The 18,631-nt window shown below is 46.6% G+C and overlaps 1 protein-coding gene across 4 annotated transcripts in view; it reads right to left on the reverse strand.

The window, feature by feature from the left end:
• LOC132399666 (threonine--tRNA ligase 1, cytoplasmic-like) overlaps positions 1 to 18,631 on the reverse strand; it is a 101,379-nt gene that overhangs the window by 75,007 nt on the left and 7,741 nt on the right. For 2 of the 4 annotated variants that reach the window (XM_059980306.1, XM_059980307.1), the window contains exons 3-8: positions 12,303 to 12,383; positions 11,975 to 12,165; positions 10,481 to 10,604; positions 9,662 to 9,783; positions 5,004 to 5,121; positions 4,841 to 4,905 (exon numbers count right to left, since the gene is read on the reverse strand). In XM_059980306.1, coding sequence (XP_059836289.1) covers positions 4,841 to 4,905; positions 5,004 to 5,121; positions 9,662 to 9,783; positions 10,481 to 10,604; positions 11,975 to 12,165; positions 12,303 to 12,383 — 701 coding nt within the window. Of the gene's footprint in view, positions 1 to 4,840; positions 4,906 to 5,003; positions 5,122 to 9,661; positions 9,784 to 10,480; positions 10,605 to 11,974; positions 12,166 to 12,302; positions 12,384 to 16,386; positions 16,589 to 18,631 lie in introns of those variants that run through there. The other 2 variants (XM_059980308.1, XM_059980305.1) reach the window with 2 other exon arrangements.

Here is an 18,631-nt window from a genome sequence, read left to right on the forward strand (position 1 = left end):
TACCGGTCGTTCTACAACCAATATCTAAAGCATTTGCCTGTAACCCCATTTGATGCCCTGCAGATTTGGGGTGTGAGCGAGGGTGATTACCCGTATGATGGGTACCTATCGGTGAGATTGGAGTTCTCGGAGGGCGATGTGGGAGTGTCCAAAGCTATTGAGATGTTGGTGTTGGTGTGTCCTGACCCAGTGGAAACCGATGGTGCTGCCCTCCTGGTGGGGACTAACTCCCCCGTTGTGCGACGGCTCCTGGGAGCTTGTAAGGGGAAAGGGGGGGGGGAACACTTCCTGGAGAACCTCTCGGTGAATCCAGTGTTTCGAGCGGTATTCGAAGAAGGGGTTGCCTCCCAAGGGCTGGACCCGGAGTGTAAACGAGGGATGGTGTGGTGTACGCAGGCGAGGCCCAAGGTGATCCGACCAGGGGAGGTAGCACTCATGATGGGGACCCCCAGATTCCCAGGAGTGCCGAAGGGCGAAGCCCTATTAGTAGACGCCCCGGACAATCTTGAAGGGGAGACACGATTTCCGGCGGGGGTGCTGGTAAGGCCCAAAGTGCAGAGACCAGGGTCAGGAACACTACGGCAAGAGAAATCACCTTTAAGAGGGGAATGCCACTGGCACATCTGTTCCCGGTGACGGTAATGTCTAGCGCACCAGTGAGGACCCCTAACGGGGAGGGGTTGGAGCATCGAAGGGAGCTGACCGCTGAAGCCTTTAACTTCGGGGATTCTCCTGTGTCACCGGAGTGGAAATGTAGGCTAGTGGAGAAGATGCTGAAGATGGAAGCTGTTTTTTCTTAGGGCGAGTTTGATGTGGGCTGCTCCAAAAGCACTCGTTACACCTTCCGGGTGACGGAGGACACCCCGTTCCAAGAGAGATCCGGGCGGCTGGCCCCAGCAGATATTGAGGACGTGTGGCAGCACTGTGCCAATTGAAGGAAGCTAGAATCATAGCTGAGTCCTGAAGTCCTTATGCGTCCCCAATAGTGGTGGCACGGAAGAAGAATGGGAGGGTGCGCATGTGTGTTGACTACAGGACTTTGAATCTGTGAACTGTCCCTGATCAATATACCGTCCCGAGGGTCGAGGACACGTTGGCCTGCCTGAGTGAAGCGAAATGGATCAGTGTGCTGGACTTGAGGAGTGGGTATTACCAGATCCCGATGAGTGCAGGCGATAAAGAGAAGACGACCTTTATCTGCCTGCTGGGGTTTTTTCAGTTCGAACGAATGCCCCAAGGCATATCGGGGGCCCCAGCCACCTTCCAGAGGCTCATGGAGAGGACTGTGGGGGATATGAATCTGTTGGAGGTGCTGGTGTACCTGGACGATTTGATAGTGTTTGGATCGACTTTGGAGGAACATGAGGAGAGGCTGTTAAAGGTGTTAAACCAGCTTAATGAAGAAGGGCTGAAGCTTTCCCTGGACAAATGCCAGTTCTGCAAGTCATCGGTTAGCTACATTGGCCATATCATTTCGCAAGAGGGAGTGGCTACTGATCCAACCAAGATAGAGGCCGTGACCACCTGGCCAAGACCCCAGAAAGTGAGCGCTCTGCGCTCATTTTTGAGGTTCTGTGGGTATTACCGCCGATTCGTGAAAGGATACGCCAAATGTGTCACCCATTGACTCAGCTGTTGTGTGGCTATCCCCCGCTGGGAAAGAAAAGAAAGGGGGACCGGAGGCAAGACGTTGGAGGATACTGGAACCCAGCAGAACCTTTTGGCTAGAGATGGGATGATCGATGTGAAGAGTCATTCCAATCTTTGAAAAGGGCGCTGACCCAGGCCCCGGTGTTGGCTTTTACCAATATCAATGTGATCTCCCAAGCCAACATCCACAGCACTGGTTTCAGTAATAAGAATATTGGTTGTCCTAGTGAGGTTACCAATGTTATTAACAGAACATAGAATAATTTAACTAGTAGCAAGGATGAGGTGGTGGCATTGAGGCATTTGAGTAAGGTGGTTAATTCGGACCTTCAGCAAAAGGGTAATTATATTATTGTCAGTGATCCTATGAATTTTAAGAGTGTTTTATGTGATAAGGGTTTGAGAGCTTTTAACCTTAGTGACTCTTACGTTGCTTGGATTCCGAACACCAAACTCACAAAGCAGGTACTGAGGAGCATTTCGCGTCTCTGGGCCCATACTCGATGGAGTTTGTAACGATGGGGGAATTGAGGGGGAAGGGGGGCCATTCACTGAGTCCTATCTGATTCTCAAAGGCCTGGACAGATGTGGAGAGGACACTTTCTTTGGCGGGACAGTCAAAGATCTGAGGGCCTTGCCTCAGAATCGAGGGATGTCCCTTTAAAAGAGAGGTGAGGGTAGTGAATCGTTGGAATTCTTGGCATGAAGGGTTGTGCAGCCCATGTCATTGGGTATGTAGTTAAGGCAGACACTGGTAGATTATCGAGTGGTAAGGAGGTGCAGAGTTACAGGGTTAGGCAGGATCAATGGGAATAAAGAAAGAAGTAGCCATGGTGGAGCAGACTCAATGAGTCAAATGACCCAAGTTTGGTCCCATGTCTTATGTAATTCCAAAAAGAGACAGAGAAGGATTCAAAGATGTGCCTAACGTTTCCTTGAAGAAATGCAACACCCCTATCTGACCCCGTGAGCCGCTGAATCAGGAAGTAGCATTTGGGATGGTATTGCGAAACGTCCCCAGAGAGCCTGTGTAAATGGTGGGAGGTGCAAATCATTTCACCAACCACCCTCCCATCTCTCCCCATCTGCAGGGGGTGTCTATGGTTCCTGAATTGATCCCACCAGCCACCACCCAGTTCAAGAAAGGTTGGGGGGTGGGGTGTGTGTGTGTGTGTGTGTGTGTGTGTGTGTGTGTGTGTAGCTTGTGGGCTGGACAGTTAGACTCGGTGTGTACAATGCTGTGAGACATTTTCCTAGAAGGATTATCAGTTATAATTTGACTCTGAGCCACATCAGGACAGGCAAACAGAGCTTGGTCAATAGTAAGCCTGGAGAGGAAGGGGAGTGAAGAGCTGCAAGCAGTCAAAGGCAGGTCTGTTATAGACCATACAGCTGGGGAACAGGCTCTTCAGCCCAAATGCTCCTTGCCAACCAAAGTGTCCATCTACTCCAGGCCTAAGTCCCTCTAAACCTTTCTTATCTCATGGCATGGAAGTAATGTGCCCCAATCAATGTCGGGTGAGTAATATCAGGCATGTGCGGGGGATCTATACTGGGGGTGCGGAGGGAGCTTGGGAACAAGCTGGACAAGGAGGCTGCAATACTGCGGAGAGCAGTGAAGATAAGGGGGAGAACAATTCAAAACAGATCCCTCCCTACCCAGCGCGGTCAGGAACGTGTGTGAGCACCATCTAAATACAGACAGCACAGATGTTTCAGAGGAGTATGCAGGCCACTGGTGTGAAAGAACAGCTGCCCAGATCTTCAATCCTAGGCTATGAGGACAGCTTGCACTCATCCTGATTCTGCGGCTCCTTCACAGCAACTAACAGCCAGATTGATGAAGGATCTCAGCCTGAAACATAGACTTGTTTTTTGCCCTCCACAAATGGTGCCTGACCTGCTGAGTTCCTCCAGCACTTTGTGGGTGTCGCTCAAGAATTCTAGCATCTGGAGAATGTCTTGTGTCATAACTGCACGGCTCTGACGTGGCCCAGTGGGTGACAACTCTATGGAATAATGCCCCACGCCACTGCACACACTGAAGATGCAGAGAAGTGCCGTGATTAAACCCAAAACCCAACTCTCCCACGGATTTAACACAACCACCTAGCCACAGGCACAATGAATGCATCAACTTAACTTCACTGCAACCAAATAACTGGTTATGGAGGGAGGAGCACGAGAATGGAAGTCGATTTCTGATCACTGTGCAGTAACACTTGTGTATTGCCCAGCCACCAGTGTTGAGGCTCACAGCAGGAAGCTAACTGCCTGCACAGTCTGGGACATACCTTGAAGAGCACTGTGTAACAGCAGCTAAGGCACAAGAGATTCACCGGTTGAGCAACACCGGTTCTTGTGCAGTGAGTCTTCCTTTGCTACAAGCAAAATAAACACGCTTATGATTGGCCCACCCTGAGTTAATTGCTGCTTGTTATGGGATGTAGCGAAAAGTTGCTCGACAGAACTTGGAGGTCCACTGACAACACACATTTAGGTGCGGGAGCGGACCACGGAGGATTCCGGTATCCGCCTGTTCCCAGGGAAACTCCTGAAGAGAAGTGATCACCAAAACATAGGTTTGCTTTTTGCTCTGTGTGGTCTTTCCAGGTGAGTAGCCGATACCAGATTCTGCCCCACTCCCATTCTATACACTGCGATCTGCGCTACTGTAATTCGAGCAGATTAGTTTTTCTCTCTGATCCCGGCACTTTAGGCATGGTAACCAGAAACTTATGGGTATCAATGATTAGATTTGACCAGTAAGAGTGTCAGGGACACCTCTGGCATCAGGTAAAGAGAGTAAGTCACAGTGGGGTTTGTTGAAACTCTCAAGTTTTACCCCTAGAGGATGCTGTAGTGAACAAAAGAAAGAAAATAGGGTAAGTAGGATAAGGAAGAGAGACTAGAAATTGGTAATAATGGGACAAGGGGAGTTCAGCATGGCACGTGTTTAATAATTATGGGAGGGGATCTCTCCCTCTCACCTTAACTTGTGCCTGTTCCTCCACATCTAGGAGAAAAACAGTGTGCATTCACCCTATCTGTAACACCGAAAATTTTATACCGTTTTGAAAAGTTTTGTCAATTCACCCCTTAAACCTCAGGGTGCATGCCAGTGGCTTTCATGAACTGAAATAGGCAGAAGAGGTTAGATAAATTATCCATGCAGCACACTCAGAGTTACCTGTAAACTGTAGCCATTGGCGACGTCACTTTCTCTTCGATAAACCGCAGCTTGAACTTGTTGTACTGAGGAGGAAAAGCATCTGTTAGTGAAGTCCAAGGATCACCCGCCCTGCCCTGTTACCACTGCCTTCCCCCCCACCAGCCCCATGCCTGGGCTATACCTTGAAGAGTTTAAGGAGGTCCTCCCTCCTCACCTCCACCCTCTCGAAAGGGAGTCTCTCCTTCACCATCGATTGGCAGATGCTTTCCAGCTGGGCGAAGTCACTCCTGGGGATCAGCCTGTTTGTGAGAGGGAGCATGGGCAGGAGGAGCAGTGACTTATAAGGCAAATAAAAGATGGGCTATCCCATAGAAATACCACAGCACGTGCTGATGACCCTTACTGAAACAACCAACAACTGGTGCAGGGACCAGAGACTTCTGCACAGCAAGCTGCCACAGTCAAGTGGAGAAACCACTTGTAGGCTTCTCTGCTGCAATTGGGCCTGCAGCAGTTTCAGGGTCCTGAACTAAGGTGGCCATGGAGAGTGCATCAGCCCAATGCAGCCTCACCCACAGTAAATACCACAGCTTGTACCACATGATGCAACATTCACTGGATCAGATCTTAAATGCAGAGTGATGAGGGAAAATAGCCCTTGATCAAGGAGGAAGGCATTGGAAAGGGAGAGAGTGAATTTTCAACCAAAGCAGAGGAAGGCACGGCTGCCAGTGTTGCCACCATCAAATTGGGGTCAACGAGTCAGAGACAGGTACAGAGACTAGGAGGGGTGTAGGTGCCAGAGAGGATCAGGGAGATAGGGGTGAGAAATGGTTACAGAGATGGAGAGGGATCACAGGGAAGGAAGGAGAGGTATGGGATAGCAGTGTAGGGGAGGAAGGGACACAGAGATGGGAGGGAAGTAGGGGTGAGAGGAGGGATCACAAAGATAAAGTGGGGTATGGGGGTGAAGAGGTTTACAGAGACGGGCATGTGTGTAGGGGTTGGAGGGGGTCACTGAGACAGTGAGGCAGGGTGCTAGGACAAAACTGGGTTGGGTATGGGAGGCATGGAGATGTAACCAAGGAGACACCGGACTGCTTGATGGGAGAGAGAATTTAAAATAAGCGAGTAGATATTTTTTTCATTATTTATTCTTTTGTGATTGCTTATTGCACATTTAAAGCAGTGGGGGTGCCAGACACGACACTGGAATGCTATTCTTGCAGGATGCGGGAATGTAGGAAGACTTCCAGTGTCCCTGATGACTGTACCTGCAAGAAGTGCATCTAGCTACAGTCTCTAACAGATCGTGTTAAGGAGCTGGTGATGGAACTGGATGAACTCTGGGTCACTTGAGAGGCTGAGGGGTTGATAAGACAGGACATAAAGGTGGCAGTTACTCCCAAGGTGCAGGATGCAGGTAACTGAGTGACCATCAGGAGGGGTAGGCAGCCATTGCAAAGTACCCCTGTAGCCATTCCTCTCAATAATAAGTACACTGCTTCAGATTCTGTTGGGGGAATGACCTAGCAGAGGAAAGCCACAGCAGTCAGGCCTCTGGCATTGAGTCTGGCTCTGTGGCTTGGGGGGTGGGGGGGGTGGTAGTGAGAGGGGATTTATTGAATAGTGAAACAGAAAGGAGGTTCTGTGAATGAGAATGAGATTCCCAGATGGTTTATTACCTCTGGGTGCCTGGGTCTGGGACATTCTGGATTGAGTCCACGATATTCTTAAGTGGGAGGGTGAGCAGCCATGGGTCATGGTCCACGTTGGTACCGGTAACAATGGGGGGGGGGGGGGGGAAGAGGGGGTAATGAAGTCCTGCAAAGTGAGTTCAGGGTAGTCAGGTGTTAAGTTAAAGGACAGGACCTCCAAGATTGTGATCTCAGGATTGCTGCACGTGCTAGTGAGGCCAGACATAGGAAGATCACATGGCTGTGGAGCTGTGTAGGAGGGAGGGCTTCAGATTTTTGGATCTCTGGGCTCTCTTCCAGTGAAGGTGGGAGCTGCCTAGAAGAGACACTAATAACCAGAGAGGAGATTTTGCTAGTACTCCATGGGGGGGATTTAAACTGGAATTGCAGATTGGGAGCACCAGAATAGATAGAGGAGCTTTGTGGAGAAAAATGTTAAGCTTACATACAAAGTCAGGAATCAAAATGTTGAGCATGGTGGGATTCATGTTCTGAGCTGCATATATTTCAATGCAAGGAGCATTATAGGAAAGGCAGATGAGCTTAGGGCATGGATTAGCATGTGGAATTATGACACTGTCGCCAATTGAAAGGCTTGGTTTCAGGACTGGCAGCTCAATATTTCGGGGTTCTGCTATTTTAGACATCAGAGTGAGAGGGATTAAAGGAGGAGGGGTGGCCTTACTAGACAGGGAAAATGTCGTGGTATGCTCAGTCAGGACAGACTGGTGGGTGGAACTGAAGAATAAGAAACTTATCACATTAATGGGATTATATTACAGACCAACCAACGGTCTACAGCATTTAGAGGAATGAATTGTGGAGAACTCGTAGACTGTTGCAAGAACCATAGAGTTACGAAAGTAGGTGATTATAACTTTCCACATATTGACTAGAGCTCCCATGCTGTAAAAGGACTGAATAGGAAAGAGTTTGTTAAATGTGTTGAGGAAAGTTTCCTTAATCAGTGCATAGTAGTCCTAACTAGGGACAGAACGATACTAGATCTCCTGTTAGGAAATGAGATAGGGCAAGTGACAGACATTTGTGTAGGGGAACACTTTGCATTTTGTGATCATAATGCTATGTGTTCCAGGGTAATTATGGAAAAGGATAGGTCTGGTCCTTGTGGGTGAGATTCTAAATTGGACAAAGGCCAATTTTGATTGTACCAGAAAGGATCTGGTAAGTGTGCAGTGGGAGAAGCTGTTTTCTGACAAAGGTGCACTTGTTAAGTGGGAGGCCTTTGAAAGTCAAAACTTGAGAGTAGAGTTTACATGTTCCTGTCAAAATAAAAGGTAAGGATAACAGATTTAGGGAGCCTTGGTTTTTGAAAGATATTGAAGCGGTGATTAAGAAAAAGGAGGTGCACAGCAGGTATAAGTGGGCAGGAACAAATGGGGTACTTGAGTATAAAAAATGCAACAGAACACTTAAAGAGGAAGTCAGGAGGGGAAAAGAAAACGTGAGATTGCTCGAGCAGACAAGGCAAAGGAGGAGCCCAAGGATAGCAAGAGATATGACTGGAACATCAGAGTGGTAATCCATGCACGGAGCCAAAGAGATGGACGGGATCTTAAGGACTGTTTTTTGCATCTGTATTTACTCGGGAGAAGGACGCGGTGCGTATAGATGTGAGGCAAAGCAGCAACGAGGTCATAAACCGTATACAGATTAGAAAGAAGGTGGTGTTTGCTTTTTTGAGGCAAATTAGGGTCGATAGATCCCCAGGGCCTGACAAAGGTGTTCCCTCGTACCCTGTGGAAGGCAAATGTACAAATTGCAGAAGCCCTAGCAGAAATATTTAATACATCCTTAACTATGGGTGAGGTGCTGGATGATTAGAGGAAAGCAAATGTTGTTCCGCTGTTTAAGAAAGACTCTAAGAATAAGCCAGGAAATTATAAGGCCACTGAACTGACATCAGTCAAGAGAAAATGATTGGAAGGTACTCTGAGGAACCAGGTATACAAGTATTTGGATAGACAGGAACTGTTTAGGGATAGTCAACATGGTTTTGTGCATGGTAAGTTTTGTCTAACTAATCTTAGAGCATTTGATGAAGAAGCTACCAAGTAAGTCGATGAAGGCAAGGTGTTGTCTACGTGGACTTTAGCGAGGCACTTGACAAGGTCTCGCATGAGAGGTTGGTCAAGAAGGTACAGTTGCTTGCCATTCAAGATGAGGCAGTGAATTGAATTTGATACAGGCTTCACAGAAAAAGCTAGAGAGTGGATGTAGATGGTTGCCTCTTTGACTGGATGCCTGTGACTAGTGGTGTGCCTCAGGGATGGGTGCTGGGTCTGTTGTCATCTATACATGACGAGGAAGTCTATCAAAGGTTGCAGTGGGGTCTGGATCAGCTGCGCTGAAAAATGCCAAGTGGAATGCAGGTTAGTGTGTGATGCTGCTCTTTGGGAGGACCAGCCAGGGTAGGTCTGATACTGTGAGATATAGGGCACTGAGGAGTGCTATAGAACAGAAGGATCTGGAAGTACAAATCCATAATTCCTTGAAAGTGGTGTCACAGGTAGATAAGTCGTAAAGAACGCTTCTGGCACACTGGACTTCATAAATCAATGTGTTGAGTATAGGAGGTGGGATGTTATGTTGAAATTGCATAAAAAGCCTAATTTGGAGTATTGTGTCAGCTTTGGTTACCTACCTACAGGAAAGATGTAAATAAAATTGAAAGAGCGCAGAGGAAATTTACAGGGATGTTGCCGTGACTTGAAGACCTGAGTTATAGAGAAAGCTGAACAGGTTGGGACATTATTCCCTCAACCGTAGAAGTTTGAGGGGAGTTGTTAGAGGTACATAAAATTATGAGGGGTACAGAGAGCCAAGCAGGGTTGGTGAGATTACTAAAGGTCATAGGATGAAAGTTGAAATGTTTAAGGGGAACACGAAGGGAACTTCTTCACTCAGATGGTGAGAGTGCTAGCGGAAATGGTGGATGCAGGGTCAACTTCAGTACTTAAGGGTAATTCGGATAGGTACATAGATGGTCTGGGAGCAGGTCAATGGGACAAGGCAGATTAATGGCTCAGCATGGACTCTCTGGGCTGAAGGGCCTGTTTCTGTGACTATTACCACTGGGAGGTGAGGTTAATGAGAAGGACATTGGGACAGTGGTGCTCACCTGCCTTCCATGTACATGTCATAGAAGAAGCCGCTCTCAGTGTTCGGGCCACGGCACAGCAAGCCTCCGTAGAGCTGCTCCATGGCAGTGCCCAGCACATGGGCACTGGAGTGCCAGTACACCTGGGCAGAACAGATAGAGGAAATGGGTTTGGCATACACATGGTCAGTTATGGGGAGCATCTGATAGACTGGAACTGGGTTCTGTTGTCACATGTACTGAGATACAGTGAAAAGCTTGTCATGCACACTGTTTAGACAGATCAAACCATTACAGAGTGCAGAGATTCTACAAGGTGAAAAAGTAACAAGGCAAAATAAAGTGTAGCAGTCACAGAAAAAGTGCAATGCAGGTAAACAATAAGGTGCAAGATCATAATGAGGTAGATTTTGAGGTCCAGAGCCTATCTTTACTGGGGCTCTCGGGTCGCCGACACCCAGGAGACTCTGTCCTCTGCTCTCAGGACTGTGGGGTTTGTGGTCAACTTGAACATGTGCCTCAGGACGGCCCTAGGTCCAGCTCTGGGACTGTGTGGGTGGCATGATCGGTTGGGCTTACAGCATCCACTCAGAAATATCTTTCACATCATCCAGGAGGTTGATGTGGAAATGCAGAGATATACCCACCTTCAAATAAGAGCCATCAACACTGAGTTAGATAAACAAGGCAGCTCTCTTGTGAGGGAGCAATGTGCCAGTGGGTTGGAAGGCATGTTGTGTGGAGCGGGAACAGAACTCGCTGGACTGCTCATTCTTGGAGAAGAGTGCTGATGGGTCATAAGATGTGTTGTGTAAACATACTGCACTCCCCTTTACTCACCGCATTTGCTGGCTCGCTGCCAAACTGCAGAAGCTCAACGTCTGCATCCCCTTCCAGTGGACGCTGCAGATCCCACAGCACTCCGTTCACCCTGGCCACCACCGCCCCCTCCGCCAGACTCCGGCTGACAACATAACAAGCAATACGTCAGCGCTGCCCTCTCGATGGTCTGCCACCTGTTACTGAATCACAGGTCACCGCACGAGGGAGCAAAGGCCATTCAGCCCATCGTGTCCATTTTGACTCTGAAATGCAGGGTCCCATACACTAGTTTGAGCGGGGATGCCTCTCGGTCAACAACCACACTCCGGACAAAGCTACTTCAGAACTCGCTGTGTACAAATTAGTCACATTCCAACAGGAATTATATTTCACAGAACGTAAAGCATTACAGCTTAAAGGGTATAGACCCTTTGGTCAATGTTGTGCTGACAACCATCTAACCTTCCCTCCTCCATTTATAGGCATCCGTTAGTCTCGAGAGACCATGGATTTACACCTTGGAAGGTTTCCAGGGTGCAGGCCTGGGCAGGGTTGTATGGGAGACCAGCAGTTGCCCAAGCTACAAGTCTCCCCTCTCCACGACACTGATGTTGTCCAAGGGAAGGGCACTAGGACCCAAGCAGCTTGGCACCGGTGTCATCACAGAGCAATGTGTTGTTAAGTGCCTTGCTCAAGGACACAACATGCTGCTAAACAATAGAATGCAAGATCATAATGAGGTACATTTTGAGGTCCAGAGCCTCCTACAAAACCCTCCATTTTTCCATCCAGGGGCCTATTTAAGAATTTCTTAAATGTCCCTAATGTATCTAGCAGGGTGTTCCACACACACACACCACACTGTATAAAAATCCTACCTCTAACATCCCTCCCTCATAGTTTCCTCCTACCATTCCCCTTAAAATCATGCCCCCTTACGTTAGCCATTTCCAGCCAGGATAAAGTCTCTGGCTATCCACTCTCTCTCTGCCTCTCTAACAAGTCACCTCCCATCCCTCCCTTTGCTCCAAAGAGAAAAGTCCAACTTGGCTGAACGCTGCCCTATTACACTCTCACAGGACAAGGACAGACACAGAATAAATTTAAGCATCACACAGCAGGAACTCAGCAGGTCAGGCAGCATCTACAGAAATGAATAAGCAGTTAACATTTCAAACCTTCATCAGGATAAAAAGTCTTGATGAAAGGTCTTGGCCTGAAATGTCAACTACCACCATCCGAGACAGGTCCTCTTCTCATCACCATCATCGAGGTGGTGGTACAGGAGCCTAAAGATCCACACTCAATGATTCAGAAGCCGTTTTTCCCCTCATTTGTGCCATCAGATTTCGATTTGTTTGTTCTCTGTTTTTATTTTTTATTTTGTAACTTGTGGTAATTTTATGTTTTTGTACAAACATTATGACATATGTCAGCAATAACAACAATAATTCTGATGCTTCCCTGCCTTGTGCTAATATCCCCATTCCCTCGGTGATTTGTGGTTCTGACCTGATTTCTCTGAAGATGTGATAAGGACTGGATTTCCACGACTCTCCCTGCACACACTTCCCATCCAGAAGCCGGATCTTGATCGGCCGACTCTCCTTCAAAACTCTCTCTTGCAGGATTTGGTCATAGGTTTCCTTCAGTTTCTCAAATCGCTGGAGCCGCTCCTCGATGTACTGAGGCCACGCCTTAACCTGAAGAAGGATGCAGGAGAACAGTTTGCATCTCCAGTCGAGGGACTAAGGTAGAGCTGAGAGCCCTGAAACGTGGCTCACTTCGTAAATGGAGGAAAGAGGCAAACAGCTTAATGCCTTATTCCTGACATACTCACCTGCCAGTCACCACTGTCCTCACCATGGCTCCCTGCAGGCTTGATCGCACGGTCACGATAAGGGGCTGCTTCAACAGAGCTCTGTCAGTGGGAATGAGGAGTTTATTGAGTACAGATGACATTGAACTACCAAAATAAAAAAATCAGTGGAAACAGGCTCAACAACATCAAAAAAATGTGTAAGTCCCATAGGAAAATAACAGTCTGCAGGAGTGCCGGGAAGGGCATCGGGGATTAGGACAGTTTGGGCAGGAAACACACACATACACACACACACCACCCTTTGGCCCACCGGGTTCACACCAACTGCTGGTTGCCCAATTACATGAGCTTTAACCCTTTGTCACTTCCACCTGCTAGTTTCTGACATTCCCACTCTCCCCCTCCCTCACCTGGATCCACATCACACCCGCCAGCTTCTGATATCATCCCCACTTTCCACCACACCCACCTGGTTCCTCTTGCCTTACCTCTTCTCTCCACTTCATTATAACCCCCCCTTCAGTCTGAAGTGTCTCAACCCAAAATGCTAATTGCCCTTTCCCTCCACAGATGCTGCCTGATCCACTGAGTTCCTCCAATAGTCTGTAAGTTGCTCCAGATTCCAGTATGTGTCTGCATTAACCTCTCTCTTTTTTTTTTTTAAATTCTCTCCAACTTATCAAACCACTTTACCATTCACTCACACACCAGGGCAACTTATGGCAGCTTATTAACCTACCAACCTGCACACCTCCTACTTTCGTAACCATCCACCATCAGATTTACACAAGCTGAATATTTGTTCTCTTTCTGCACTACTTTACTGTTTTATACATTTCATATTGTAAGTTATAGCAATGTGTATGTATTACACTGTACTGCTTCTGCCAACCAACAGATTTCACAGCATGTCAGTGATAATAAACCTAACTATGATTCTGATTTTTTTTATATAAAGTTCTTCATGTGGTCACAGGGAGAATGTGAGAACCTAAAATCTGAGGGCAGGACAAAACCTGTGTGTCTCAGCAGCAGTTCCACTATGCTGGCCACTGTGCCAGCCATGATGTTGGCCACTGCACCTCTCCACTGAGCAGGGCACTACAACAGTCTGTGGTTTTTAAAAAAAATTATTAAGGCTGCAAAACTTTTCTCTCAAGTCCCAAAAATAAAGGCGCAAGTCCTTCATTACAGATGTTGCGGTGAACCTATTTACAAAAGAGGAGGTTGTCTGTTCACTGATTGGTTACCTCCCCCACCACTCTATTTTCTTACATAAGGTAGGGTTACTAAGTTAAATAGGAGGAACTATTTTCCCATGGTAGAAGTGTCCAAAGCATAACGACAAGACAGGAAGCTTAAAAGCTACATTTGCAAGAAAATGTTTGTGAACCCTTTGCAATTACCTGGTTTACTGCATTAATTACTCATAAAATGTGGTCTGATTTTCATCCAAGTCACAATAATAGACAAACACAACCTGCCTAAACTAGTAACACGCAAACAATTGTACTTCTCATGTCTTTATTGAGCACATTGTTTAATCATTCACAGTCCTGACTGGAAAAAGTATGTGAACCCTAGTATTTAATAACTGATAGAACCTCCCTTCACATCAATAGCCGCCACCAAACATTTTCTGTAGCTGAACAATATTGCACAACAATGAGGAACTTCAGAGCATTCCTCCATACAAAACTGTTTCTGGGATACCTTGCTTGAAAAGCCCTCTTCAGATAATGCCACTGTATCTCAACTGGGTTAAGCTCTGGACTCTGAACTGGCCATTCAAAACAAAAACAATTTTTCTTCTTTTTAAATCATTGTTGTTGATCTACTCTTGTGATTTGGATCATGGTTTTGCTGCATTATCTAACTTCTTTTAACCTTAGGTGACAGATCGCTACCCTGACATTCTTCTGGAAAACGTCTTGATACAATTTTGAATTCATTGTTCCCTCAACCATTGCAAGCCAGATCCCGATGTAGCAAAGCAGCCCCAAACCATGATGCTCCTTCCACCATGCTTCACAGCTGAAATGAGGCTTTGGTGTTGGTGTGCAGTGCCCTTTTTGCTTCCAAGCACAGCAGTGTGCTCTTCCGCAAAAAGTGCAACTTTGTATCGTCTGTCCACAGAACACTGTCCCAGAAACACTGTGGAACATCCAGGTGGTCTTTTGCAAACTTGAGATGTGCAGAAATGTTTTTTTTTTGGAGAGTCGCATTTTCTCTGTGGTGTTCTTCCATGAACACCATTCTTGTTCAGCGTTTTGCATACTGCTGACACATGAACAGAGACTTTAAACAAGTTCTAGAGATTTCTGCAGGTCTTTTTCTGTTACCCTTGGGTTCTCTTTCACTTTCTTCAGCATTGCACATTGTACTCTTGGTGCGATCTTTGCAAGATGGCCACCTCTCAGGAGAGTAGTAACAGTAGTGAATTTTCTCCATTTGTAGACAATTTTTCTTACTGTGAACTGATGAACCCTCAGGTTTTTAGAAATCTGATAGTAGCCTTTTCCAGCTTCATGCATCACTACAATTCTTCAAAGTTGTTTTGATCGAGGCATGGTGCAAATAAACAGATCTTCCTTGAGAAGAGCAGGCTTTGTCAGTAACCTGACTGTGTGTCTTTTTTATCAGGCAGGGCAACTCTACATCTCACTGACTGGAACACCTGACTCCAAATAGCTTTTGTGGAAGGCATTACTCCAGAGGTTCCCGTACTTTACTGATTGTTTAAATGGTGTACTCTGTACTGATGAGAAGTACAATTGTTTGTGTGTTATTAGTTTAGGCGTATTTTAAGAGTAATTAATGCAGAAGACCAGGTAATTGCAAAGGGTTCACAAACTTTTTCTTGCAACTGTATTTGACTTTCTCCCTCTCACAGAGTTATACAGCAGGATACAGGCCCCTCAGCCCAACCAGACCATGCTGACAGTGTCCATCCATCTCGTTCCAATTTCCTGTGTTGTACCCCACCGTATACCTGTCCAAGTGCTTCTTAAATCATACTGTTATACCTGCCACAATAACATCCATATACTGTGTGAAAATGTTGCCCCTCACATTCCTTTTAAATCTTTCCCCTTTCACATGATACCTGTATCACCATCCCCCACCCCAGTTTTGGACTCATCCACCTTTTTATGCCTCTCAAAACTTTAACCATTTCTATGAGGTCTCCTCTCATTTTTCTATATTCCAAGGAATAGAAACATCTCCCTCTAACTCAGGCCTTCTAGTCCTGGTAACATCCTCATAAATCTCCTCTGCACTCTCTCCAGTTTAATCATGTATTTTCTATAATACTGAGATGTATTAATGTACAAAATACTCCAAGTGAACCTTCCCAACAACCTACGCAATTGCAACAGCCCTCCTCCTATACTCAACGCCCAGGTTGATGAAGGCCATGTGCTAAACTCCCTGACCTTAGAACACCAATGAACTATAGTACCCCCAGGTCCCTCCGTTTCATTGCGCTCCCTAGTCTACCACTCATAGTAGAAATCCTAACCTCATTTGATTTTACAAAATGCACCACCTCACATATATTTGCCATTTCTCAGCCCACTTCCCTAATTGATCAAGTTCCTCCTAGAATCTATGATAACTTTATTCACTATCAACATATCCTGGTTGAAATCTGGGACACACAGCCTATGGAGTTGGTACAGGCAGATATTGTCACACACATTTAAGTAGTACCAGTACTTGAATCGCCAAGGTACAAGTTACTGACCACATGCAGGTAAACTAGACTGCAAGGGTATGCAGGAGTATGGTGGGCCGAAGTTTATTTCAGCCTGTATGACCCTCCATCTATTACGAAACAAGAGGAAGACACTAAGTTGTGTCGGAAATGCGTGCGATTGTCCTTGCAAAAAGTTTGCTCTAAATGCCACAAAAAGGGGATGTTGTGAGCTTCCTGTTATTCCGTTTGACACCAAAGTAACTAAAATAACTTGGGAATTACTGGTTCGGATGTCCCAGTTACAAAACAGATTGCACTGTGTAATCCATAAAAAGTAATTCAAGTATGTTGGGACTGGAGCGTATTTCAAACAGCTAAACTGAAGTCAAGAGTGGTACAGACCCAGCAACGTCGCAGCCGAATCCCGGATATACAGAAGTCATGAGTAAGTGCCAACCTCCTCACAGAAACACGACAACCGACTGCAGCCATAGCCACCGGCCTAAATTACAGCACCTCGCTGTGCGCAGCCATAACTAACCCCGAGCCGTCTGTCTATTGGTTCCAGCAATGTAACAATATCGCGGTCCCCCTTCCCGATTGGTTTCCGTGCCCTTCAATCAAGTGCCGGGCACTTCCGCCTGGTGCTACAAAAGAATCAATCCGGGGGCGATGTGCTATTCGCAGAGATTTCCCTGACCAATCCAGGTCTACCTACTGCAGTAACACTCCTTCCAACCTCTTACCCATATTTAGAGCCCACCCTCCGGGACCGATTCAGAAAGTAAGCTTGACTTCCGTTCCAAATCGTTTGTGTCTCTCCCCCGCCCCCCCCAACCAGATTCCAGTACCTGCAGTCTGCTGTATCTTTTTAAAAAATATTCGCTGCACCCGATCAACAACTCAAGATTGCTTAAATGCCATTTCTAATATGAGATTGTAAAGGAGAATGATAGAATTGTTACTCCGGATCCGAAGGAGCGCAACCGAATCGGGTTTAATATCACTTACATATGTCGTGAAGTTTGTTAATTTACGGCAATACTTTGCAATACATAATAAAATAAATGTAAATTACAATAAATGTAGATATTTTAAAAATTAAATAAGTAGAGCAAAGTGAGAAAAATTAGTGAGGTATTGTACATGGGTTCATTGTCCATTCGGAAATCTGATGGGAGAGGAGAAATTGTTCTCCCTCGGCCTCCCGTCCCATGATCCTTTCCCTTCTCTAGCTCTGTATCCCTTTTGCCAATCACCTATCTGGCTCTCAGCTTCACCCCACCCCCTCCAGTCTTCTCCTATAATTTCGCATTTTCCCCTCCCCCTCCTACTTTCAAATTTCTTACTATCTTTTCTTTCAGTTAGTCCTGACGAAGGGTCTCGGCCCGAAACGTCGACAGCGCTTCTCCCTATAGATGCTGCCTGGCCTGCTGCGTTCCAACAGCATTTTGTGTGTGTTTCCTAAATCATTGAGTGTGTGCCTTCAGATTCTTGAACCGCCTCCTTGGTGGTAGCAATGAGAAGAGGGCATGTCCCGGGTGATGGGTGTCCATCATGCTAGATGTCGCTTTTTTTAGGTCCTCCATACTGGGGAGACCCTACATACTTCACCACTCACCCACACAGCAAGGCAAGCACGAACTGAGGGGCAGTGGTGAGGGAGTGCTGTGCCCTGGAGGCCTCGCACAGGCGGGGTCACAGCAGGGTTCCATCCCCGAGAACTGTCCGTAAAGTCCGGAATAACACAGAACAACTCATGGTAAATGCTCAGAGACACTCGGGATCGGACAACATCAAGGGAGGAAAATGAACAGATTGAGACCCACAGAACCAGCCGGAAGGTGCAGGGACAGCTGCCAGTCGGCCTCATTAACCCAGTGAGTGAGCCAGTTCTGCTCGGCTGACCCAGCCCCTGATAGTTGCTGCTGGGGTGGGGGGGTACGAAGAGGGGGTGGAAATGCCTGTCCACACTTGGCAGAAGATATCTATCGACCCCTTATACCCCTCCCCAACAGCCAGAAAATCCATACCCATCTAGCCTGCTGGTCCCCCAAACAGTTGTTCAGATGTTTGTAATTTGAGGGCCTCTTCTGAGGAAGTGCTGCACTATTAGAGGCTGTTCATTGGTTGTGATGCCAAACGCAGTTTTTAGTTATAGGGCAACACAAAAAATCCTACAATTTTCGAACGAAACAAAGTAGATAGGCCTCAGATCAATCCACTTTGCTACAATGTTTCCCTCCAGGAAGGTTTGCAAAGGTATCCTCTTTCCCAGTCAGGGGGTATTGAACTACTTTCAGTGCTGGGTTAATGGTGACCTTAAAATCACCACAGATCCTGACTGACCCATCCTTGTTGGCTACTAGGACAACTACTGTTGCCCATAGGCTCCACTAAACTCTGGAAAGAATTCTTTTACCCTTCATGTAATCTAACTCACAGGTTACTTTATCATAGATGGTATAAGGAACCGGATGGGCTTTGTAAAACTTGGATATGCATTTTCATTTAACACTACTTTACCCTTGATATGTTAGAGTTTTCCAGTACCATCCTTGAACACTGCTATGGCATTATCCAGTAGCTTTCATAATTTGCTTTCAATTCAGTTAACTATTGCAGGAGTTGAGACATGCATATTGAG

Source organism: Hypanus sabinus, chromosome 9 (genome assembly GCF_030144855.1).
Source record: "Hypanus sabinus isolate sHypSab1 chromosome 9, sHypSab1.hap1, whole genome shotgun sequence".
Classification (NCBI taxonomy): domain Eukaryota; kingdom Metazoa; phylum Chordata; class Chondrichthyes; order Myliobatiformes; family Dasyatidae; genus Hypanus; species Hypanus sabinus.